This window comes from Apis dorsata, unplaced genomic scaffold (assembly GCF_000469605.1).
Source record: "Apis dorsata unplaced genomic scaffold, Apis dorsata 1.3 scaffold_78, whole genome shotgun sequence".
NCBI lineage: Eukaryota > Metazoa > Arthropoda > Insecta > Hymenoptera > Apidae > Apis > Apis dorsata.
In genome coordinates this window covers 607,394-626,506 of record NW_006263376.1, presented here as the reverse complement: position 1 = coordinate 626,506, position 19,113 = coordinate 607,394, and the positions used below count along the sequence as shown (strand labels likewise).

The window sequence follows — 19,113 nt, the reverse complement described above, 5'->3', positions numbered from 1 at the left end:
CTCTCTCTCTCTCTCTCTCTCTCTCTCTCTCTCTCTCTCTCTCTGCCTGATTTCACATATTTAGTCTCGACTTTTCTAATCATTTGCAAATCCCAGAAAAAATCCCAGTGCGAAATTTTATTCGTACAATAATACAATTTTTTTCATTCCTTTATGATAAAATATTAGTATTCATATAGCACGTAGTATATTCATATTTGATCACCGAACTTTTCACATAGCTCAGCTGATGATAGTTTCTTAGCAAAGCGACTTTTATTTGACTAGAAGATCTCGAAATCTATTATCCATGTATTAATTACATTCATTAACCATCTTATAATAATAGAATGAAAGGACAAAGATTTCTGAAAGTTTTTAAAAAAGGGAATGCAAACTTTCACTGTGATTAATCATTCATCGTGTGAATCATTGATGATTCTTAAATCATTATGAATCAATTTTAAATTCGATAAATTCTTTATATCTTCAAAATAAAATTTTTCTATGCGTTAAATTTAAAAATTCAAAAAAACACATTGCAAATATACATTATTTCTTATTTTTAATGAAAAAATTATATATATAATTCACATTTTCGAATGCAAATCATAATTTCGATTCGAAAACTTGAATTATACATTAGCAATTGTATATCTTTACGAAATAAAATTATTTCTATGAAAAATAAAAAAGATTTCGTAATAAAACGAAAGAAAGATATACATTATTTTGTTTTTTCTTTAGCAGTTCTGGAGCATATTTTCTACTGACTGTTCGAAATCGATTTGTTGCTACATTGCGAATACATTGGGTCTAGAAAATTGTAGTACTACGCAATCGTTTCTTGGGGTTCGGTACAATCGGTTGGTTTCACCTCGAGCCACCAATCGTTGGGATAGTGATATTTTTGCAATTCGATGCCTTCTCTAGGGACAGGAATTAATCGACCACCAAATTGCTTAGCCGGTAAAGGAGGAATTACAAGTTGAGGTGGAAAACATTGTAGACTAGGAGAAAATTCGCAATCTGGAGGTAGCACTCTTCTTGTCCAACCAACTCTTCTTAACATTTGTGTCTGTAAAAAGGAAAGGATTTCGTTATTTCAATTATTGAATATATAAAGCCAACTTTCAAATAAATTAAATATTTAATTTTTTAATATATATCTATATATTTCTTGTTTTTTAAATATTAATTTTTGTTTCATATCTTATATTCAAATGGCAAATGTTCGATTTTAGCATTCCAAATTCTTATCCTTTGCAAGATGACCTTTTAAAATGTAATGTCGTACTAAAGCTGAACAATATTAATAAAAGAAAAGTTCATCGCTTTATTATCAAAAATGATGCCAAGCAATGACTTTCATTTGTCCTAGTTGTATAATATGTAAAATACACCTCATAAATTATAGAAGATCTTCATGCCATTTCAACTTTATAACTCATAATGGAATGTCGTAACTAACATACGAATTTCTGATAGGTATATATGACTCATTTTTATCTCAAGGTTTATGCGAAATAAGATTATTTGCGAATAATAAAACTAGTTGTAAACATTATTATAATTTTCAAAGTATAAAGTTCAAGTAGTAGGACTACTTTTTCTAAATATTCTATCTCTATTTCGATAATAAAATCTTTGAAGTAAAATTACGATGATTAAACTTACCACGGCATCTTCTTCAAAAACTACGATCTCTATCTTGGGCGCATCTTCTCCAACCTCGTGCTCTTGAATACGATATACTCCAGCCGCGTGTAAGTACGTAGCGCTTAAACCAACTTCGCGGAATGCTTTCGTGATTAAAACATCGTCTCTGAGCGTGTCAACCATGCAAAGCTCGACCTTACGTGCCCATGGCAAGGCACGACCGATCCGAACTTGACCCCATAGTCCTCCAAGGCATAGAAAGTGCACGATGTCCAGTTTCGCTAGCACCAAATGAACCCTAATCAAATCACACACTAAATAGAACAGTTAATTGTAAAACTGCTCATGACAGAAAACTGTGCCCAGTGAAAGTTTCATTTCACGAGAATGAATTTAATGATTCATTACTTCGTTATTTTAACTTTTGCTGATTTGATCGTATGTTATAAATAGATTACGGATTTTTATGCAAATGCATATTTATCATATTATCATGTTTTATATGTACATGATGAACGATATAAATATAGTACGTTCGATTACGGATATTTAGAAATTTAAAAGCTGATTGTTCAAATTAAAATAAGTTTTGCAGTTTGTTTTTTTTTAATGATCGATAATTGAAAATCGACTATATTCTTGAGCAATTATTACTTATCTTACGAATATATTTAATGAAATCGCATTAATATAGTTTTAGACCGCTATAACTTCGAAGATAATTTTCGATCAATGAATAAAAGATCATTAGAAACGAAAAATCTTTAAAATATTTCCTGATCTCGATATGTTTTTTGGTTCTCGAGATATCGTCGTATAAAGATAAGAATAATTTTTAATTGTTTACTATTTCCATTTATCATTTATTATTATTATTTTTTCGCTCGCATCTCATCTCACTGACCTATCTCAAATTCGAGACAAATAGCAGATGCGATTTCTGCAAGTCATACGCACTTCCAAGAAAAAATGTAGGTCACTAGGTTGTCGATTTATTCATAATCTTTGTATTAAAATGCAATATTATGAAGTCTTATATCTCGGCAATTGATTGAGATATAGAAATAAAACAAAAAACAATTTCAATGGCATGCTTTCTTTTATTTTCTCTTGGTCTTATATGTGTATATGTATCATGAATATTTAAACAAATTTTAATTGCATAAAAATCCACAATCTAATTATAACACTAAAACACATAGATAATTCATATAATTGTGGAAAAATATTTTATAAAGTAATTTCGTGAACATGCACAATACGGATAAAAAAATCTGATTCTTTAGAATTTTACATATTATCGTATCATAATGTGCCTACATACTAAAGAAAGAAATATCATCACACGTTTAAATAATTTATCTACGGACAGTATCTAGTACCCAAATATATGGACCTGTAGGCAAGTTCGTGTAGTTTTTCCGTAAATTCTTCAGGTACGCTGCATGGTTGCCTGGGTGTTTCTTGCCGACTGAGACTATACCAGAACAGCATGATCATCAAAAATAATGCCGCCAACGCTCGTAGCGGAGTGATGCGAAATCGTCTGCGAGACCAAAAGCTCATGCTGGTAACCTTGAACACAAAGAAGCGTCGTCGTCAAATCGAGCGTTCCCATTAGAAATCCCAATTTGAGGGAAATTTCGGCATTAAGATATCAAGTGTTCTCGATCAGTTAAATAAACGCACAGTTTGTTCACGATTAACCATCGAGAAATAAAATTGTCGAATGGAGTCACGCGCGGTCCTTTTACGAAATATTCCACATCATGAAGACTGGTTATTGCGTAATTGGCAGGAATGCCGCAAATAAAGACATCAAGATGTTAAGATGCCACTTTGGAATCACGACGTCAAACAGACACATAGTTCACGCGTCGTGTAGTAAGACGATCCAAATTTGCATTCTCCCGATTTTACTTTTTTTTTTCTCACTTTCGTCCCGCACCAAAACGTCACCGAATATTTGTAATTCCACTACTAACCCCTACTATCCACTACTAGGAGTTCTCGATAGAAATGGCAACGTTGCAGCCAATCGATTAGTCTACTTTATCAACGCATAGTTCTTGATCAGTGGCGCCATACCTCAGTGGATTAATCTATTTTGTTTGTGCTTATCAAGTCATGCGGCACCAATTGTGAGATAAATATAACATTTTATAAGACTTTATATCCTATTTTCTAAAATACCGACTATAAAAAAAAAACAAGGCCATCCTCTGCGATTTGTCCAAATTGTATAATCCAAAATTTAAGAATAGAAATTTTAGAAATTTAAAATATATTCTAAAATCGTGAATACCTAGAGTATCCTAAAAACATGGTGACATCAGTTAATTAAGATTTTTTTCGTGACGCGAACCCCCACGTCATCCATTATAAATCCGATAGGATTTTTTCGTGACACAAACCCCTGCGTCATCCGCCATATAATAGGACTTTTTTCGTTGCATATTCGTTTATTTCATCATTTCATCGTAGAATTTGTTTTACAAACGAATGTCTTTAGCGCTCAATAGATGGTTCTGAAGGTCAATTCTTATTTTATCTTTATCTTTCTTTTATCATTTGCTGTTCTTTCTATATGTTTCATTTGCGACACTCTGAAGATGGCGTTGATTTCAATATTTTTATCCTGTCTCTATTTTTCTTCCATTATTTATTTTTTCTTTTTATTTATATTTGATCGTGATTATAAACGGAATATATTAATTGAATATACTTTTATAATTTCATTTTCGAAATTACAATATATCTTAATTTTTAATACAAGAAATATTATATTTTCAATATAATATTCCACTTATTTATCTTTATTATATAATGTATAAAAAATTTTTATTTAATTCGATTATTTAATTTAAGACGCAATATTCTTTCTATGTTTTTATATTAAAATTTTATATTAAACAAATATACTGAGTACATTTATCTGTTTAAACTTAAAATGATATGATATATCAATAAATATAATTATTTATATTATATAAATATATATAATATATTTATTCTGATTGTTAAATTCTTACGCAACTGGTGATTTCAATCGAGAAACAAAGAAATTACGATACAAATTAACGCTTAAGTGATACATAGATGCAAAAAGACAAAATAAAACAGTACAAAAGTAATCACACAGGTGTTTTTTCTTTTACCACCTGTACATTAAAAATTATTATGATTAATACTATATTATCTAAGTACTTGGAAATGGTAACTCTATTCAACAACCTTACATTGCTCAACGGAGCCTAAAGAATATTATACAGATAGCAAAAAACATGTATTAATTTTCTTGTCTAATATATGTTTATCAATAAAACAATATGTTACTTGAAAATATAATTAACAATGTAATTCTATATATTTTTTGTTTGCGCGTCATCATACAACTTAAAACAAAAAATCTTTTTCATTATTTTATTGTCGACTTCTATAAAATCATCACAGTTTAAATATATCCATCTTCATCCTTTTTTTTTTTCAATGATTCAGAGAATCTTTAATATAGGAGTGTACTAGATTTTCTAAAATATAATTATAGAAAATTTTAAATCGTCGTGACGCGCTATCTCGTTTCCCGGTCTTTCTTTATTTACAATACTTATCGAAACTCGGACGTCTATCTTATAAAAAAGGACTTATATATTAACGAACAATATTAATAATATGCACCGTATAATTCAAGTCAATTTATGAACGTGAATCTCTTTGGATGTCTTAGTGAGATCTTTCTCGAACACGATCATGTCTTCAAATTAGATTTCATCATTTTCACTACTATCGAAGCATCGTCACTTCTATCGTTGTTTCTTCTACGAATTCCACCAAGATCTTCGACAATCAAGATATGCGGAAATTTTATTTGTAATTTTCCTTGATCGAATCAGATCGTCGGTTTCAATGGAACGTGCAGAGAAAAAGTGTTTCAGCCTCAAATGTTCTTCTTCTTTTTTTTTTTGAGATTCTTTGAGATTTTTTTTCTCTGTTGAGATTTTAAAGAGATTCTAAATTTCATTGTTATCATTCTGCTACAACTTTTGTTACAAGTTTTTTCATTATTCTTCCATTACATTGATTTTTACCAAACGGCGCATTTTTTTTCGGGATTCATCTTCGAGCCTAAAGGACAATTAAAATCCTTGGAGAATTCTTCCATGTTCGAAAGAGGTCCCAGTACGCGGAATTTACCAGGACTGTGAAAGCCTGTTGTAATACGGAGTTTCATCGCTTCTGGTCTATATTTACTGCACCAAGTATTTGCTGCGCTAATCCAGAACAATTGTTGAGGATTATAAGGAAGTCCTGGCAATTTTGGTTCTATGTGATTGCGCTTTACCCATTCTTGATACGCTAGATAAGCTTCTTTTATTCCACCATTGTCTGCAATATTCTCACCTTGGGTATTGATACCATTTAACTGTAATAGGAAATAAAAAATGATTCTTTATAACTATTTATTTTATATGATTAATTTGATTAAAAGAGAGAGAAAGAGAGAAAGAGAGAGAATGTGTGTATAATAAAAGCCTATCATTACATTCAAGTTAACATCTTCCACGGTATAGTTGCCGTATTGATGAATAATACATTCCGCTTTTTCTAGATACTTTTCCTTTGTTTGCGGCGCCCACCAATCGACTAGATTTCCGTTTTTATCGAATTGTCTGCCCTGATCGTCAAAGCCGTGTGTTATTTCGTGGCCAATAACGAAACCAATGGCGCCATAATTCATATATCTTGGTCGATCGTTATTAAAGAAAGCACCTTGCAAGATACCAGCAGGGAATTCTGAAAAAACATTACACAAACGTTATCGCACTATTTTATTATCAACGATTTATAACAAAATTATTGTTCCATCAAATCATTTATGAAATCATAGTATACTCACGTATACTATTTTCAAGAGACGAATAAAAAGCATTAACGATAGCTGGCCTTCCGTGAGTCACCCAGTCACTTTTGTTCACAGGTTGTCTCAATTTATTAAAAGAATATTCAACCCCGAATAGAGTCAAATTTAAAATATCTTCCAAATAATTATCAGTCGTTAATTCCAATTTCTCGTAGAATTGTTCGAGTTTACTATCATCTAACAATTCATCGGGATAAGCAATGTGACTAGACATGTTAGCTGCTTTGTCCAGAGCACTCCTTTTTGTATCTTTGTCCATCCAATCAACCTAAAAAAAATTGATTGTAATAATATTTCTTTAATTTAAATCGCATTATTAAAAGTTAAAAAGAAGAAGGAAGAAAATCTTTCGAGTAAGTTTTCACATATTTAAATTATCAATATTATACCTTTCTTAATATCTTGGTGAATTCTTTTCTAATATCAGCTACCATTTCTACGGCATTATTTTTTGCATCTTGTTTGAAGTATTTCCTGACGTACATAGCGCCAACACTTATAGCTAAACTACCGGAAACCGTATCAATACATTCCTTCCATCTAGGTTCTCTCTCAGTTTTCCCACTTAATGCCGTGGAATATTGCAATTGTCTTTTACGAATTTCATCCGTGAGATAGCTTACAGAAGAGGCGGCTGCTCTCCACATCACGTAGTTAGCTTGCACTCTTTTTGGAGTGGTGATTAATAATTTCTCCAAACTCGCAATATAATTAGGAACGCTGACGATCACTATTTCTTCTTCGTCAACTTGAATCTTAGGCGCCAGAAGGGTGTTGAAGTATTCCTTCCATGGTATACTGGGATACGTGTTCGATAATTCTCGTACCGTCATAGGATTATAAAGAAGAGTAGCGTTTCGACGTTTTTCATTTGGTAAAGAAATCTGAATATTTTAAATTTTACATATATATTAATTATTCCGAGCTTATTTAAGTAACACTATTAGATATTATAAATTTTTATTTTTTTGTTAATGCGTGAATAAATATATTTTAAAATATTAACATATTAAAATATTAAAATAAATAAATTTAATATAATATAATTTATATAAATATTTTTATTAAATTTATGGAAAATTGAATATTTACCATAAACTGATGCTTATTAGATAAATAAAAATATAAAATTCAAAAAAAATCCAAGTTTGATTTAATAATTAACTTACATTGGCAAGATTCATTTCAAATTCCAACGATTCTCTCAATTCGACTTCTGCATCAGTTTTATTAGCTCCAAGAATTACTGCAATATCAACCATATAGCTATAATAAGCTTGTACAATTTTATCAGTGAAGCCTTTGGACAAATATTCGCGTGATAATCCAAGAGCAGCTTGATCCAACTGTAAAAATGAAACATTTAAATTATTATTTTTCTCTATTGACATAACATTATTATAATCATTATCCTAGCAAAGATAATTTAAATCATCGATTAAATAAATATTAAACTATAATCATAAATGTAACTTAAACATTATTGTTTCACAGTTCCGCCAAATAGCATATTCTCTGGGAAAAGCTAAATTTACATTAGCAATTCACGCGTTTAACTTTACTACCGATTTCTTCTTCATTACGCTAATGTAATTTTATTTGCAAATGACTTCGAGCCGGTTTGAGAGATTACAATTTTACGTCTGCGTGTAAATTTCACCGAACATGAACTTCTTTCCGTGTATACGCACATCGATTATCCGTTTCGTGCTGTTCTTCAAATCAACACCGATGCTAAAATCGATAAAGTAATCGACTGAGTATCCCATCTTACGGAACTTGTACACCGATTCTTTCCAATTGAATTCAGTTTCATTCCATTGGTTTTCCAATATAGGCCAACCACCAAGTTTTCGTAAAATATTCAACAAAGGGTCTAAGCCTTGCTGCTCGATCACCGCTGAAATTATTTTTTTTAAAATTATATCTCGATATTACGTTAATATAGAACGATATAGATTTTATTCGTTTCATTAGGAGAAAAATATATACATATATCGCATACTCACTCTTATTCATACAAGCTTTGTACAAATTCTTGACGAGTCTGAACGGTTTCGGCTCGTTCGGGGGACTCTTCTCCTCGATGCTGGTCCTTAATTGATTCTGCAGCTCGTCGCTGATACCGGTAAACGTGTTTACAGTGGTCTTGTCGTCCGGGATGATGGTAGATTTTAGGAAACCACCGCAAGCAAAATCGTAAAAGTCATCGCACGGTTCTACCTCACGGTCCATGTTTTTTAACAATCTGGAAGCTAAAAATTTCTCCATGCAATACGACTCGTCAAATCGCACTTTTACATTCCGATTTTATCGATTGAAAATTTTTACTAACCCGTATGTATGCATTCTTGCGTATAGCATACATCTTCGTCACAGGGGAATCCTCTATCGACGACATGAATATCTTTATTCTGCCGATATCCGTTCAAAGCGTTGGCTGTGGATGGTAATCCTTCTGAGTTAACAGGATCTACTCTTGCGTAGGCGCAGATGCGGATACGATTGCAACATAAAAATAATGCGAGACAATTGTTAATAATTGTTAGTGATGGATATTTAAGCTGTGCAATAAGCAATTTGTCCAATGTATATGAAATAAAATATAATAAATAATTTCTCGTCTGTCTCTCGTCCATCCGTCAAAAATAATCTCAAGAAATAAAAATCTTTTGTGCAAATTTATCCATCTCGGTAACAAAATAAAATAAATCTTAAACGAACAATTCATTCAAATATTTATGAGGTGTATTCAATTTTCTCTCTTGAACAAATATCGAATTTATTCAAAGTCACACAATCACGTTTACATAGTTACTTTCTCATTGTTGTCTATTCATTAGACGAAATAAAAAAAAGTAGAAAAAAATATTTCCATAACACGTGGATGTTTACACGTGCATTTTAAAGATTCTAAGATTCTAATCTAACGTAAAATCCAGCATGAATCCTGCTCGATCGAAAGTTGGCATTTATTCGCGGAAAAAAAAAATAAAGATCGTCGACGCTCACGGATCGACGATTACTTCTTAAAAACGATTATTTATCGACGTATATTTTTATAAAAATATTCCGATGATTCAGTAATTTTATGATATTACCATAAAAAATATACATACGAAGTTAGAAATACAATTTCTTGTTCATTTGGATGATCGAAACCACGACCTGGTGACTAATTCTCAAAATAATAATCGCTTCTTCCAATGCATCGACACGTTCTTATTTACGCAACGAATTTTTTATTTCAAATTAAATCAAACAGATCGGGGGAAAAGAAAGAGGAAACGTACACGTATCGCCACGTAAAGTCTTATCGAACTAATTGTTACGATATCGAATTAAAATAGAAGAATGCTATTTTTTCCCTTATTTTACGTTTGAAAATATTATTTATAAATATACTTTTTCATCAATTTCGATGCTTCATCACGTAACAATACGATATTTCGAGAATTAAAAAGAAGCGGGTTGATTCGTATGAATTTCATAAGAGAAATATGTCGCTTCTATTCAATTTTTATTCTATTGTTTTCAATATAGAAGCAAGATAAGAAGGAAAGTTGCAAAAGAGTTTGTTCGTTTCGAGATTTAGAGATACAACGATCATTATGAGTATCGTAATTGCATAATTTTGAAAAAAAGTGATCAACAATGCGATCACAAGACTTGCTTAGATGTTTTAACAAAACGATTAATAATGCTATTAAATTAGACATCGTTTAGAAGTCGTTCAAGTGCAAAAGTTTAACACTCATTTACGTTCATATCATTTAATATCAGTCATAAACTCGTTAAAGTACGTGCTTGGGTTATTACTACAAGTATATAATTAACCAAGAGAAAGCATCGCGGACGTGAATTCGACATCGATGGTGTGATGACGATATTCATTCCGATATAAATGTTCCGGTAGTATGGACCATATATACGTATTAATAACGATTAACATAATTTCAAGATGGTTTAAAAATTAAAAGAAACGTTTAACGATCAAAAGAAGTAAAATAAATTGTGATCTAAATTTTGATGATGATTTTTTTTTTTTTCTTTTACCGTTTCTAGATGATACGTTGCAAGATGCTATATTCGCAGCTAGAACACCGAATGCGATAGCAAATCCGATAGCTAAAAGCACCGCGCAAACTGCTATCACGGTTAATCCACGTTCCAGCGTCGATCGTCTCTTCCACCATGTTGGATTTCTGAAACGGAATAAAAATTAAATACTAGTAGAGTATATAATGTGTGATATATAATAATATACTATACGATACATATGTAATTATCATAGAAAATCGATATCGCGCAAAATATTTAAATAAAATAATGATATGATAAAATGTTTAAATTTGTTCGATCATTGAAAACCGAAGCAAATATATACTTGGTATGTAGTACTTATACGCAGTTTACGATTCCATTCATAACTGACTTATGGGCTAGTAATTCTTATTCCGTATTTCCGAATTGCGCGTCGAGCACTTAGAATTTAAATGCGACATTGGTTCGCATGATCGCAGATAAGATTTATATGGTTATTCGTGTCGAGAGAGATCTTTTAAGGTTTTTTCGATTTTCTTCAGTCTGTTAAATAGCAGCAGTAAATGTCGGTTGTTAACAGAAGTATCCACGTCACAATTGTTTCGTGTTAATAATTTAGAGATTGTTGAAGTCGATGCTGAATTAACCGCAAAATATAATTCGCAAAAGAAGCTCGGCAAGACGAGAGATTCTACGATCGTTTGCAATTATTATTTTCACAGTTTCGAATCGAAGAGAAAGAATTCTTTCTTTTTTTTTTCTTCGTAAACAAAATACATTAGAAGTAGAAAATATTTTAAAGTAGATTTAATTTTTTCTTCGAGGAATAAGAAGATTTTCGAGATGAATGATCGTACGTAGACCGATATTTTCTTTTCGTTAACGATAATACGGAGGAAAGAATCATTAGTTTTACTATTATATCTACCTTTTACGTAAGTTTGGAAAAGAAGCGGATGAAAAATTGTATTCTCGCGAATCCTCTCATGAATAAGTATGAATAAATCAGCAATTTATTTCTCGACGATCATTCGATCTTGTTCGCATAATTGTTCCGAGCGAAATACAATAGTTGTCTCGTTATTTTATAAAAATATTTTAATCATATTCGTACACGTGCTCTTTTGTATACTCGCAACAAAAGGGAAACAAAGATTCGAAAGTTATTAATTAATTTAATAATAAAAAAAAAGGAGAAAAAAAAAAAGAAAGAAAAGAAACGAAATTGTGAGTTAAAATTAGCGATATAAAAAAAAAAGTTACGATACAAAAGTTTCAAAAACAATTAGGAAAATATAATAGACTCGTCCTCTAAAAAAACAATAATCATTATTGATTCCTATTGTTCCTCCTACCCGCATTGTCACCTCGAATAATAAATAAAATAGAGAGAGAGAAAGATCGTCCATCGTGTCACAACATCGTAATACACAATTGCTACTATTCTTTACACACTATGTAACAATCGATCGCCACTATTCTTTCCCCGTCTTTTGCAAAAACGAATCGTATCTCTTGTTTATTAATTTTTTCGTCGAATGTTTTATTATCTGTTCGCCGTAACACCCGTAACAATTCATTCCTCCATCGTTGGTTCGCAAGAAGAAAGCGTGGCGAGCGATTTTGAATTCTAATATATAAAATTGCGATAAAGCGCAATCTTTTTGTCGAGCGAACGTGTAAGAACGCGATCGAATTATACATCCATTCTTTCTCTTTAACAAATAATTGCCACGGTGCATAGAATATCGAAATCGATTAATACAGTTTCGGATCGTAAAACTCGATTATCTTTCAATAATAAAAAATAATTCAAAATTGGCGACTGAGCGAGGCTTAATATTATTACATCATTTATCGTGCATTGTTTTTCTATTAAACATTTAAATATAGTTTGTAGAAAAAAAATTGCTTAATAATATATATCGCGATATAAGTATTTAAAATTTTTAAAAACGAAATGTCAGAAATTTGAGCGATATCGTATAAAACGACGATTTTGCGATACGCGGCTTTAAAATATATTTTCCATCGATTATAAACATCGAGTTGTAGTCAACATTCATCGGTAAAGTTAGTCCAAGGATAACTACTTATTTGCTAGATTCAACTTATTGCTCGACGAGTAAGGAAACCGAACGGTTTACCATCAAGCGCATAATCGTGTGAAAAATACCCAATTACTCGTATAATTTCAGACGTTGGATTTTCTATTGTAGGATACAATAAGAAAGATGTAAGAAGATCTCGAAGGGTACAATACAGGTACAAAGAAATGTCTTGAATATTGTATTTCTTGGGGACACATAATACCGCGCTTTGTTAAACTTTGACCTCACTTCGTTCATGAGAAGTTGAATATATCATTTCGTCGCGAATACGCATTATATACAAAATATTTTGTCGATAAAAATACATAAACACGTTCCCATATAAGTTGGATATCTCGTATCGTTGCTTATTATTTGAACGACTCGTGTAAAATTTATGAAGATAATCTGACAATTATGTAATTTTTCTGTTCGTGTTTCACGATAATCATATCGGTAATACAAAAAAAAATTTAATACGTAATTTATCCACTTTTTACGTTTATCGAACAAAGTTGATCGTATTATCTGTGTTTTGACTTTCAAATCATCAATGAGTTTATCTCGATATTTATTTTCCGGAAATTCCAATAATCTTAACGGTGGGAATATCGCATTATTCTCATTCTTCCTTTTACCGTGTTATTTAATCACGCGACAAGATGATTTTTTTATCGATATAATCGGAATAATTACACTATACAACTTAACTGTATCGCGCGAATTATAATCGGAATTGTTTATCCGAATTATCGAACAGTTTCTCCATCGTCGATCCTTATTCTTTCCAGAGCCCTTTTTCCCCGAAACGTGTTTCGAAAATTGTGAAAGAAAGAAATTAGAAAATGTGGACGATCATCGCGTGGCAACGGACGTAAGTAGAAGGAATAGTAGGAAAGTTAATATCGAGGCAAAGTTTTGATAGGAAACGAGCGGGCGTATATATCATTCTCCCACGCGTGACGCGATGCCATTTGACGGGAACAAAGCCGAGAGTAGCGAATAAATCGACTCGTTGCGGTAAATATATAAACCGTTCCAACATCTGGAACGACGAGCGTCGGCCAATAAGGTTCGCGACGCGTTGCAACTCGAGTGTATTGACCTCGCCCAGGGACGTGTTTGCCAGTCAATGACCAACTTAGACCTTAACCAGTTGGCTGAAACCGGGGGAAAATCGTCCCCTAGACGATCGAATTTCCATCCCATTAACGAGCGCGACGCTCATTGTGCGTGTGCCGATCACCCTGACACACTTCCTAACCGAACGAAATAAAGATCGAGTAAAACGGTAAATATCGTTGTAACGATAATCTTACCGTGCAAAAATCCCTCCTCTATCTTCTTCCCATTATTCTCGATCGAGCGAGTTTTCCATCAAGAATTTTCCACGATATTCGATATCGTCAACTTCAATTTATCTCCCGATTTTTATTTTGGAAGGGAATCTTTTCTCAAAATGTACTCGAATATGAATAATGGATCAAACGTACGAACGCGCAGACGTGTAATTTTGAATAATTCAAATTATTTTCCGTTCTATAAATGGAAACAATTTGTATCGTACGAAAAAAACGAAATACCTTCGCTTGAACCAAAGATTTTTAAAAATCGAGATATCGAATCGTAGATTTTTAACCGGTGGTAGAAGAAGGACGGGCAAGTGTATACGTAAAGCCTTGATTTCGTAGTATCTGCCCTCGGGAGGACGGAATTAGGGGTCTGGTCGATTCCGAATTTGTCGCATCAGTGATCAAGCAATCACGCTTGATCGCAAAACACGTCCAATAGATTACTCGAACCATGTAAACAGGTTCGATGTAAATGAGCACTTGGTAATTTTATGCGAAATTTCAGGTAAACGTGGTTCAATTCGTGTAGTAACGATCAATTTATTGGAAACAGTGATAGAAGCGAACGATTTTTTGATGATAAGTTTCGAATATGATTTTTACTATATAAATAATATTATAACGATAATAATTTCCAATTTCTTCGAGATATAGAATACTCGTAAGTTGAATGATATCGAAATAAACGTTTCGTCGTCTTTTTCGAGTTGAAATTGTGCGACGAGGCAAAGCTTTCCAGTAAGAGAGATACTACCGCGAAACTGTGTCGAATCGAAATCGTACGAAGAGAGCGTGGATCGAATGCTAATAATCGAGTCATATCCCTTACACGTGTCCTCCAATAAAGTCGACCTTCTTTAAGTCTTTCTTTAGCAGTCACTTTTCCGTTCAGATTCAATTAAATATCCATTGAAATTTGTTCGATCTGTAGATAGAAGCAAGAAGACGAAGGAGAAGACAATCGAATCGTCAAATCTAATCTAAATATTCCAACAGATTTTTATCTTATTCGAGATTTCTTCATTCCCTCGACCACTCTCGACGACTTCTGTTCGATTCTTTCCAATCCTTTGATCATTATCTTCTTCTCGAGAAGCATAAATGAATTGTAATTATCAATTATTCGAAATTACGCGATCGCCTCATATCCGCAAATTATACAACTTGCGCGTGTAAAAATCGTGCTCGATTCGGTAAATTCGCGCGGCGAATCGTATTATAAAACGCGCTTCCTCAATTTTCCACTTTTCGTTCCTAATCTTACAATCGTTCGAGATTCTCGAAAAGTCGCAGTTACGTCGCAGTTTCTTTAATCTTCCTATTGAAAAGATAACGTGGGCGTTATAATAACGTTGTTTTCTTCGAGAACGAAAACTCTCTGCCTGTGCAGGTTATTCGCCTTTTTCTTTTTTTTTTTTTTTTTCAATTAATTCGCCTCGAATCGAATATTTGTGGAGCGACCTCTTGGCCGAGAATTCAGTAAACCGGGGGACCTTGTTCGCCCGTTCTAGAAGGATGAACGGGATAAGGAAACGAGAGAGCGTTAAGGCGAGGAATACAAATTCGTTCGACCACCTTCGATACACCTAGATAATGGTAGTTCCGTCAGACGATAATTCCTTGCGATTTCAAGGTGACTACAAATTCTTGTCGCGGAAGTGAAAAGTATACATAGAAAGAGTTGAGGTATCGGAGGAGGTGAGAAGAATTGTAAAGTATCGTCTAATAGAATTATACGTCTTTTTTCATTCATTCGATAAAAACAATCGTTGTGACAAATAGGTATTTAATTGTACAGCTCGTCGCTCGAGACAATCGTGTGAAATGAAAAATATCTCTCTCGTTTTTCTTCTTCTTTTTTTTTTTTTTTTTTTTAAGAAATATAATTGCGAATAATAATTTTTCTGTTCAAATGTTCAAAATTATAACGATTGAATATTTTCAAACTTTTCGACTATAACGTATGTATAATTATAATATCGGTCGTGGTCGTACGTGGTCGAACTCGAACCAGTACTACACGGAGCAATCACTTCCTGTAGAAAGTAACCGGCTTTTATGCAAAAGCGTGGTTGATAAGACAATGATCTACCGGTGAACATAACCGGTTATACGGCAAGCATGTAAACGAAGAATGTCGCGATTCTGTCATAATCACGTACCAAAGCAAAAAGGAATAATTCTTATTTTTTCTTTGCTTCTTTGCACCGATTAAAACTTATATCGACGCTTCTTTTCTTCTAAAAAAAAAAAAAACAAAATCAAATTATAGCGAGGTATATTTGAGCACTTCCTGCTCTCTTTTTAAAATAAGAAAATAAATAAAGGTTGTGTCTTAGAACGATATCTTAGGCGATCGTACAGGAAACTTATAGCGTTACATTTATTTGATTTCAAGATTCAACGCGCGCATCATGCTCGTGGTTATTTGCAAACATTTATATGATGCATCAGCATACGTACCATTGTTTTATTATTCTTCGATTGGCGAAGAATCGCGGCGAAACGCTTGCAACACCGTCGACACCAACTTTCATAATTCGTGGCCGCAAATACGGCATGCATCTTTGGTTAACTTTTATTCTAAGTAAGATTGACAGGTTTCTCCGAGTTGGTCGCTCGGAAGAATTCGACCACTTTCACTTCCTTCGTTGCGAAGCGTGCGCAAAAATTTTGACAAAAAGATACAAAGAACGTGTCTTTCTATCTTAAATTATTTCTATATAAATCCTGGTTAAACGAACAGTGTATAATAAAATTATTTTATATACATCGAGCCATTTATGAATTATTCGAAGTTGTCACGTATGATTCATATTGCATATCGTTTTTCCTACAAATGAATTTCAATTAATCGTAATCTTTTTTTCATTCTAGTCCTCTTCTTCTTCTTCTTCTTCTTCTTCTTCTTTTTTTTCAATTTTTTTATTAGGTCGATAGAGTAAAGAGAAATTTGTTACTACGATATATTAATTCACCAAACGAACACAGAGGGCATCGTGATAAAAGATGTTAACGTTAATGGAGGAAAAGTTTGGTTCGTGTCGCGTTTATTAAATAGCAACGAATTTAATTAAACCATCAACTACGAAATTGTCGACGAACTACGACGCCATCCTGGTTTATGTTCGCACAATTCTAACAGGTATTCTAACTGTATAACGTTGTCGAATCTAGGTACGTTATGAAAGTGGTAACTTAAAAATAATTAGCATCGTGGCAAATGAGGATCATTTCGACGCTCATCTATCATCATTGATACTTTGAATTGATACTTGAAACTTTTTAAATCGTTAAAAAAATATTTTACGTCATCGATACGAACTGTGGATATTTATGTAAAGATTAAAGAGAGAAAAAAAAAGTATTTCGAAATTATTTACAAATTTGCGAGATACATACAACACGCAAAAGTGTATCAAATATTTTGTAACGGACAAACAAATCTTTATTCGAATCTCATTTGTATAATTATATCGATAAAAATGTGATTTGAGTACACTAGTAGCACTATGATATAATCGTAGTCTAGTTTGTTCGTGGTTTTATCTTGGATATTAAAAAATTCAAACTTTTGTACGTACGTATTTACGAACATTTTTATTAAAAGTTTTGATAATCTTTCTTACGTTCATTCTCGATCTTTATTTTCGTAATTTTTTAGATCTTCTTCAAACAATTAAACTTTATCGAATGGCGCCAGACTCGATTTCTTTATTTATTTCTTCCCTCCCGATCATTTATTTATCAAACATTTCTCAATTTTTTTACGATTGAGATCATGGTTTACGCGATTGTTGTATATCATTTCCATGACCTTTTCAAAGTTTATTTAATATTTTAATTGCGTTTCGAAACGTCAATTTTATAAACATTTTATATCGTTACGATTATTCTTAAACGTGTTATAAAAACTGTTTAATTTTCACTCGTTAATAAGATTATATCTAATAATATTTTTGGCTCGACGTCTAGTAGATTTCCGCTTTGTTTCTTACCAAGATATATGGCTACCTTGAACAAAGGCTGACAATAATATTGTTACAAGACAACTGTTCTTTCCATCTATCGTTGAAAACGTGTGTATATATTTTTTAAATTCTTTTTCTATTTTTAAACGTGTCAGGAATGCTATAATTTATGAATACAGGTACAAATAGATATCCTTTAGAAAAAAAAACCCATACGTTTGAACTATAAAAATTTATATATATAAGAGAATATACATTACAACTTACAATTATTCAATTTATTCGATATTTCGATAATTTTCTGCTTACGACACGATTTTCGAATTCAATACGACACGAATTCACCTCAATCGTAAATCTATCGGCAATTTCTTTGTTCCAATCGATATAAATAATTAAGAAGAAAAAGTTCATCAACATACAATGTATGTATAGATAATTATTTAAAAACAAAATCTTCTTTGTACTTTCTTTTTTGCTTTCTCTCTATTTGCATTTATGAATTCCCTTTTACATACTTCATTTCACAGCTTGAGAAAATCGCATGCAACAAGAATGATTAAACGAAACAATGAGATTCTTTCTTATAGACGAATGATTAATTAATGAACATCGCGAGTTCACTTTTTTCTTTTTCCAAATGGAAAGTCACTTAAGTTGATTTCGCGCTTCTTTCGCTCTTTTAAGAATAACACTTAAGCGTATCGTACTTCCATCGTGCTTCCATTTCGTTTCGCTCGATTCGATGGATAATACTATTATCCTATCAATCTCTCATCTATTAGCTGCCAAATGTGAAATAGAGAGGCGATACAGAACAGAAGTGATACAAGGTTGTCAAGATTGTTTGCAAAAATAATTTAGAAGGCCATTTTACGAAGAACTTGGTAGAACACATCGTGTCGAGGAAGCGATAAAGTGTGCCGCGTGAAATTTAAAATTTGAAACGATGCTGCTACATAAAAAAATGCAAATTGTTTTCCACTAAGTATATATTCGTGAATTTCACATTTAGAGGAGAAAAAAATTTGTGATCAAAGTATATAAAAGAAAACATCGAGATAATTACCGAATTTTGAAAGATAAATAATTTCGAT

General features: G+C 32.3%; 2 protein-coding genes across 5 annotated transcripts in view; both read right to left on the bottom strand.

Annotated features, from left to right (window-relative positions):
* Positions 1–39: 39 nt before the first annotated feature.
* LOC102681063 lies at positions 40–3,662 on the bottom strand. Of its 2 annotated transcripts, none has more exons than XM_006610799.2 (4): positions 3,328–3,662; positions 3,035–3,213; positions 1,657–1,936; positions 40–1,057 (listed from the first exon to the last, which is right to left on the bottom strand). In XM_006610799.2, the coding sequence occupies exons 1-4, from the start codon at positions 3,346–3,348 to the stop codon at positions 812–814; spliced, it is 726 nt and encodes a 241-aa protein (XP_006610862.1). In that variant the 5' UTR covers positions 3,349–3,662; the 3' UTR covers positions 40–811. The 2 variants fall into 2 exon arrangements, with proteins under 2 accessions (XP_006610862.1, XP_031364084.1); XM_031508224.1 differs by having other exon boundaries at positions 3,624–3,642.
* Positions 3,663–5,114: 1,452 nt separating this feature from the next.
* LOC102681274 (neprilysin-2-like) overlaps positions 5,115–19,113 on the bottom strand; it is a 17,039-nt gene continuing 3,040 nt past the window's right edge. Inside the window, exons 2-11 of one of the 3 annotated variants that reach the window (XR_004149654.1) lie at positions 10,616–10,764; positions 8,895–9,032; positions 8,569–8,814; positions 8,251–8,459; positions 7,729–7,905; positions 6,949–7,443; positions 6,536–6,827; positions 6,182–6,432; positions 5,629–6,061; positions 5,115–5,598 (exon numbers count right to left, since the gene is read on the bottom strand). Coding sequence is in view for 2 of the 3 variants with exons in the window: in XM_006610801.1 (XP_006610864.1) it covers positions 5,723–6,061; positions 6,182–6,432; positions 6,536–6,827; positions 6,949–7,443; positions 7,729–7,905; positions 8,251–8,459; positions 8,569–8,814; positions 8,895–9,032; positions 10,616–10,764 (2,296 nt within the window). In the remaining variant the exon portion in view is untranslated. Of the gene's footprint in view, positions 6,062–6,181; positions 6,433–6,535; positions 6,828–6,948; positions 7,444–7,728; positions 7,906–8,250; positions 8,460–8,568; positions 8,815–8,894; positions 9,033–10,615; positions 10,765–19,113 lie in introns of all 3 variants that reach the window. The other 2 variants (XM_006610801.1, XM_006610802.1) reach the window with 2 other exon arrangements.

What these genes read in the sequence shown, in the direction of transcription:
- LOC102681063 (XM_006610799.2), bottom strand. Translation starts at nt 3,348, where the DNA reads ATGGTTAATCGTGAACAAACT. An exon ending in TGGTTAATCGTGAACAAACT is followed by an intron (nt 3,214 to 3,327) that starts GTGCGTTTATTT and finishes TTTGTGTTCAAG; the next exon opens with GTTACCAGCATGAGCTTTTG. An exon ending in CTACACGAACTTGCCTACAG is followed by an intron (nt 1,937 to 3,034) that starts GTCCATATATTT and finishes TGATTTGATTAG; the next exon opens with GGTTCATTTGGTGCTAGCGA.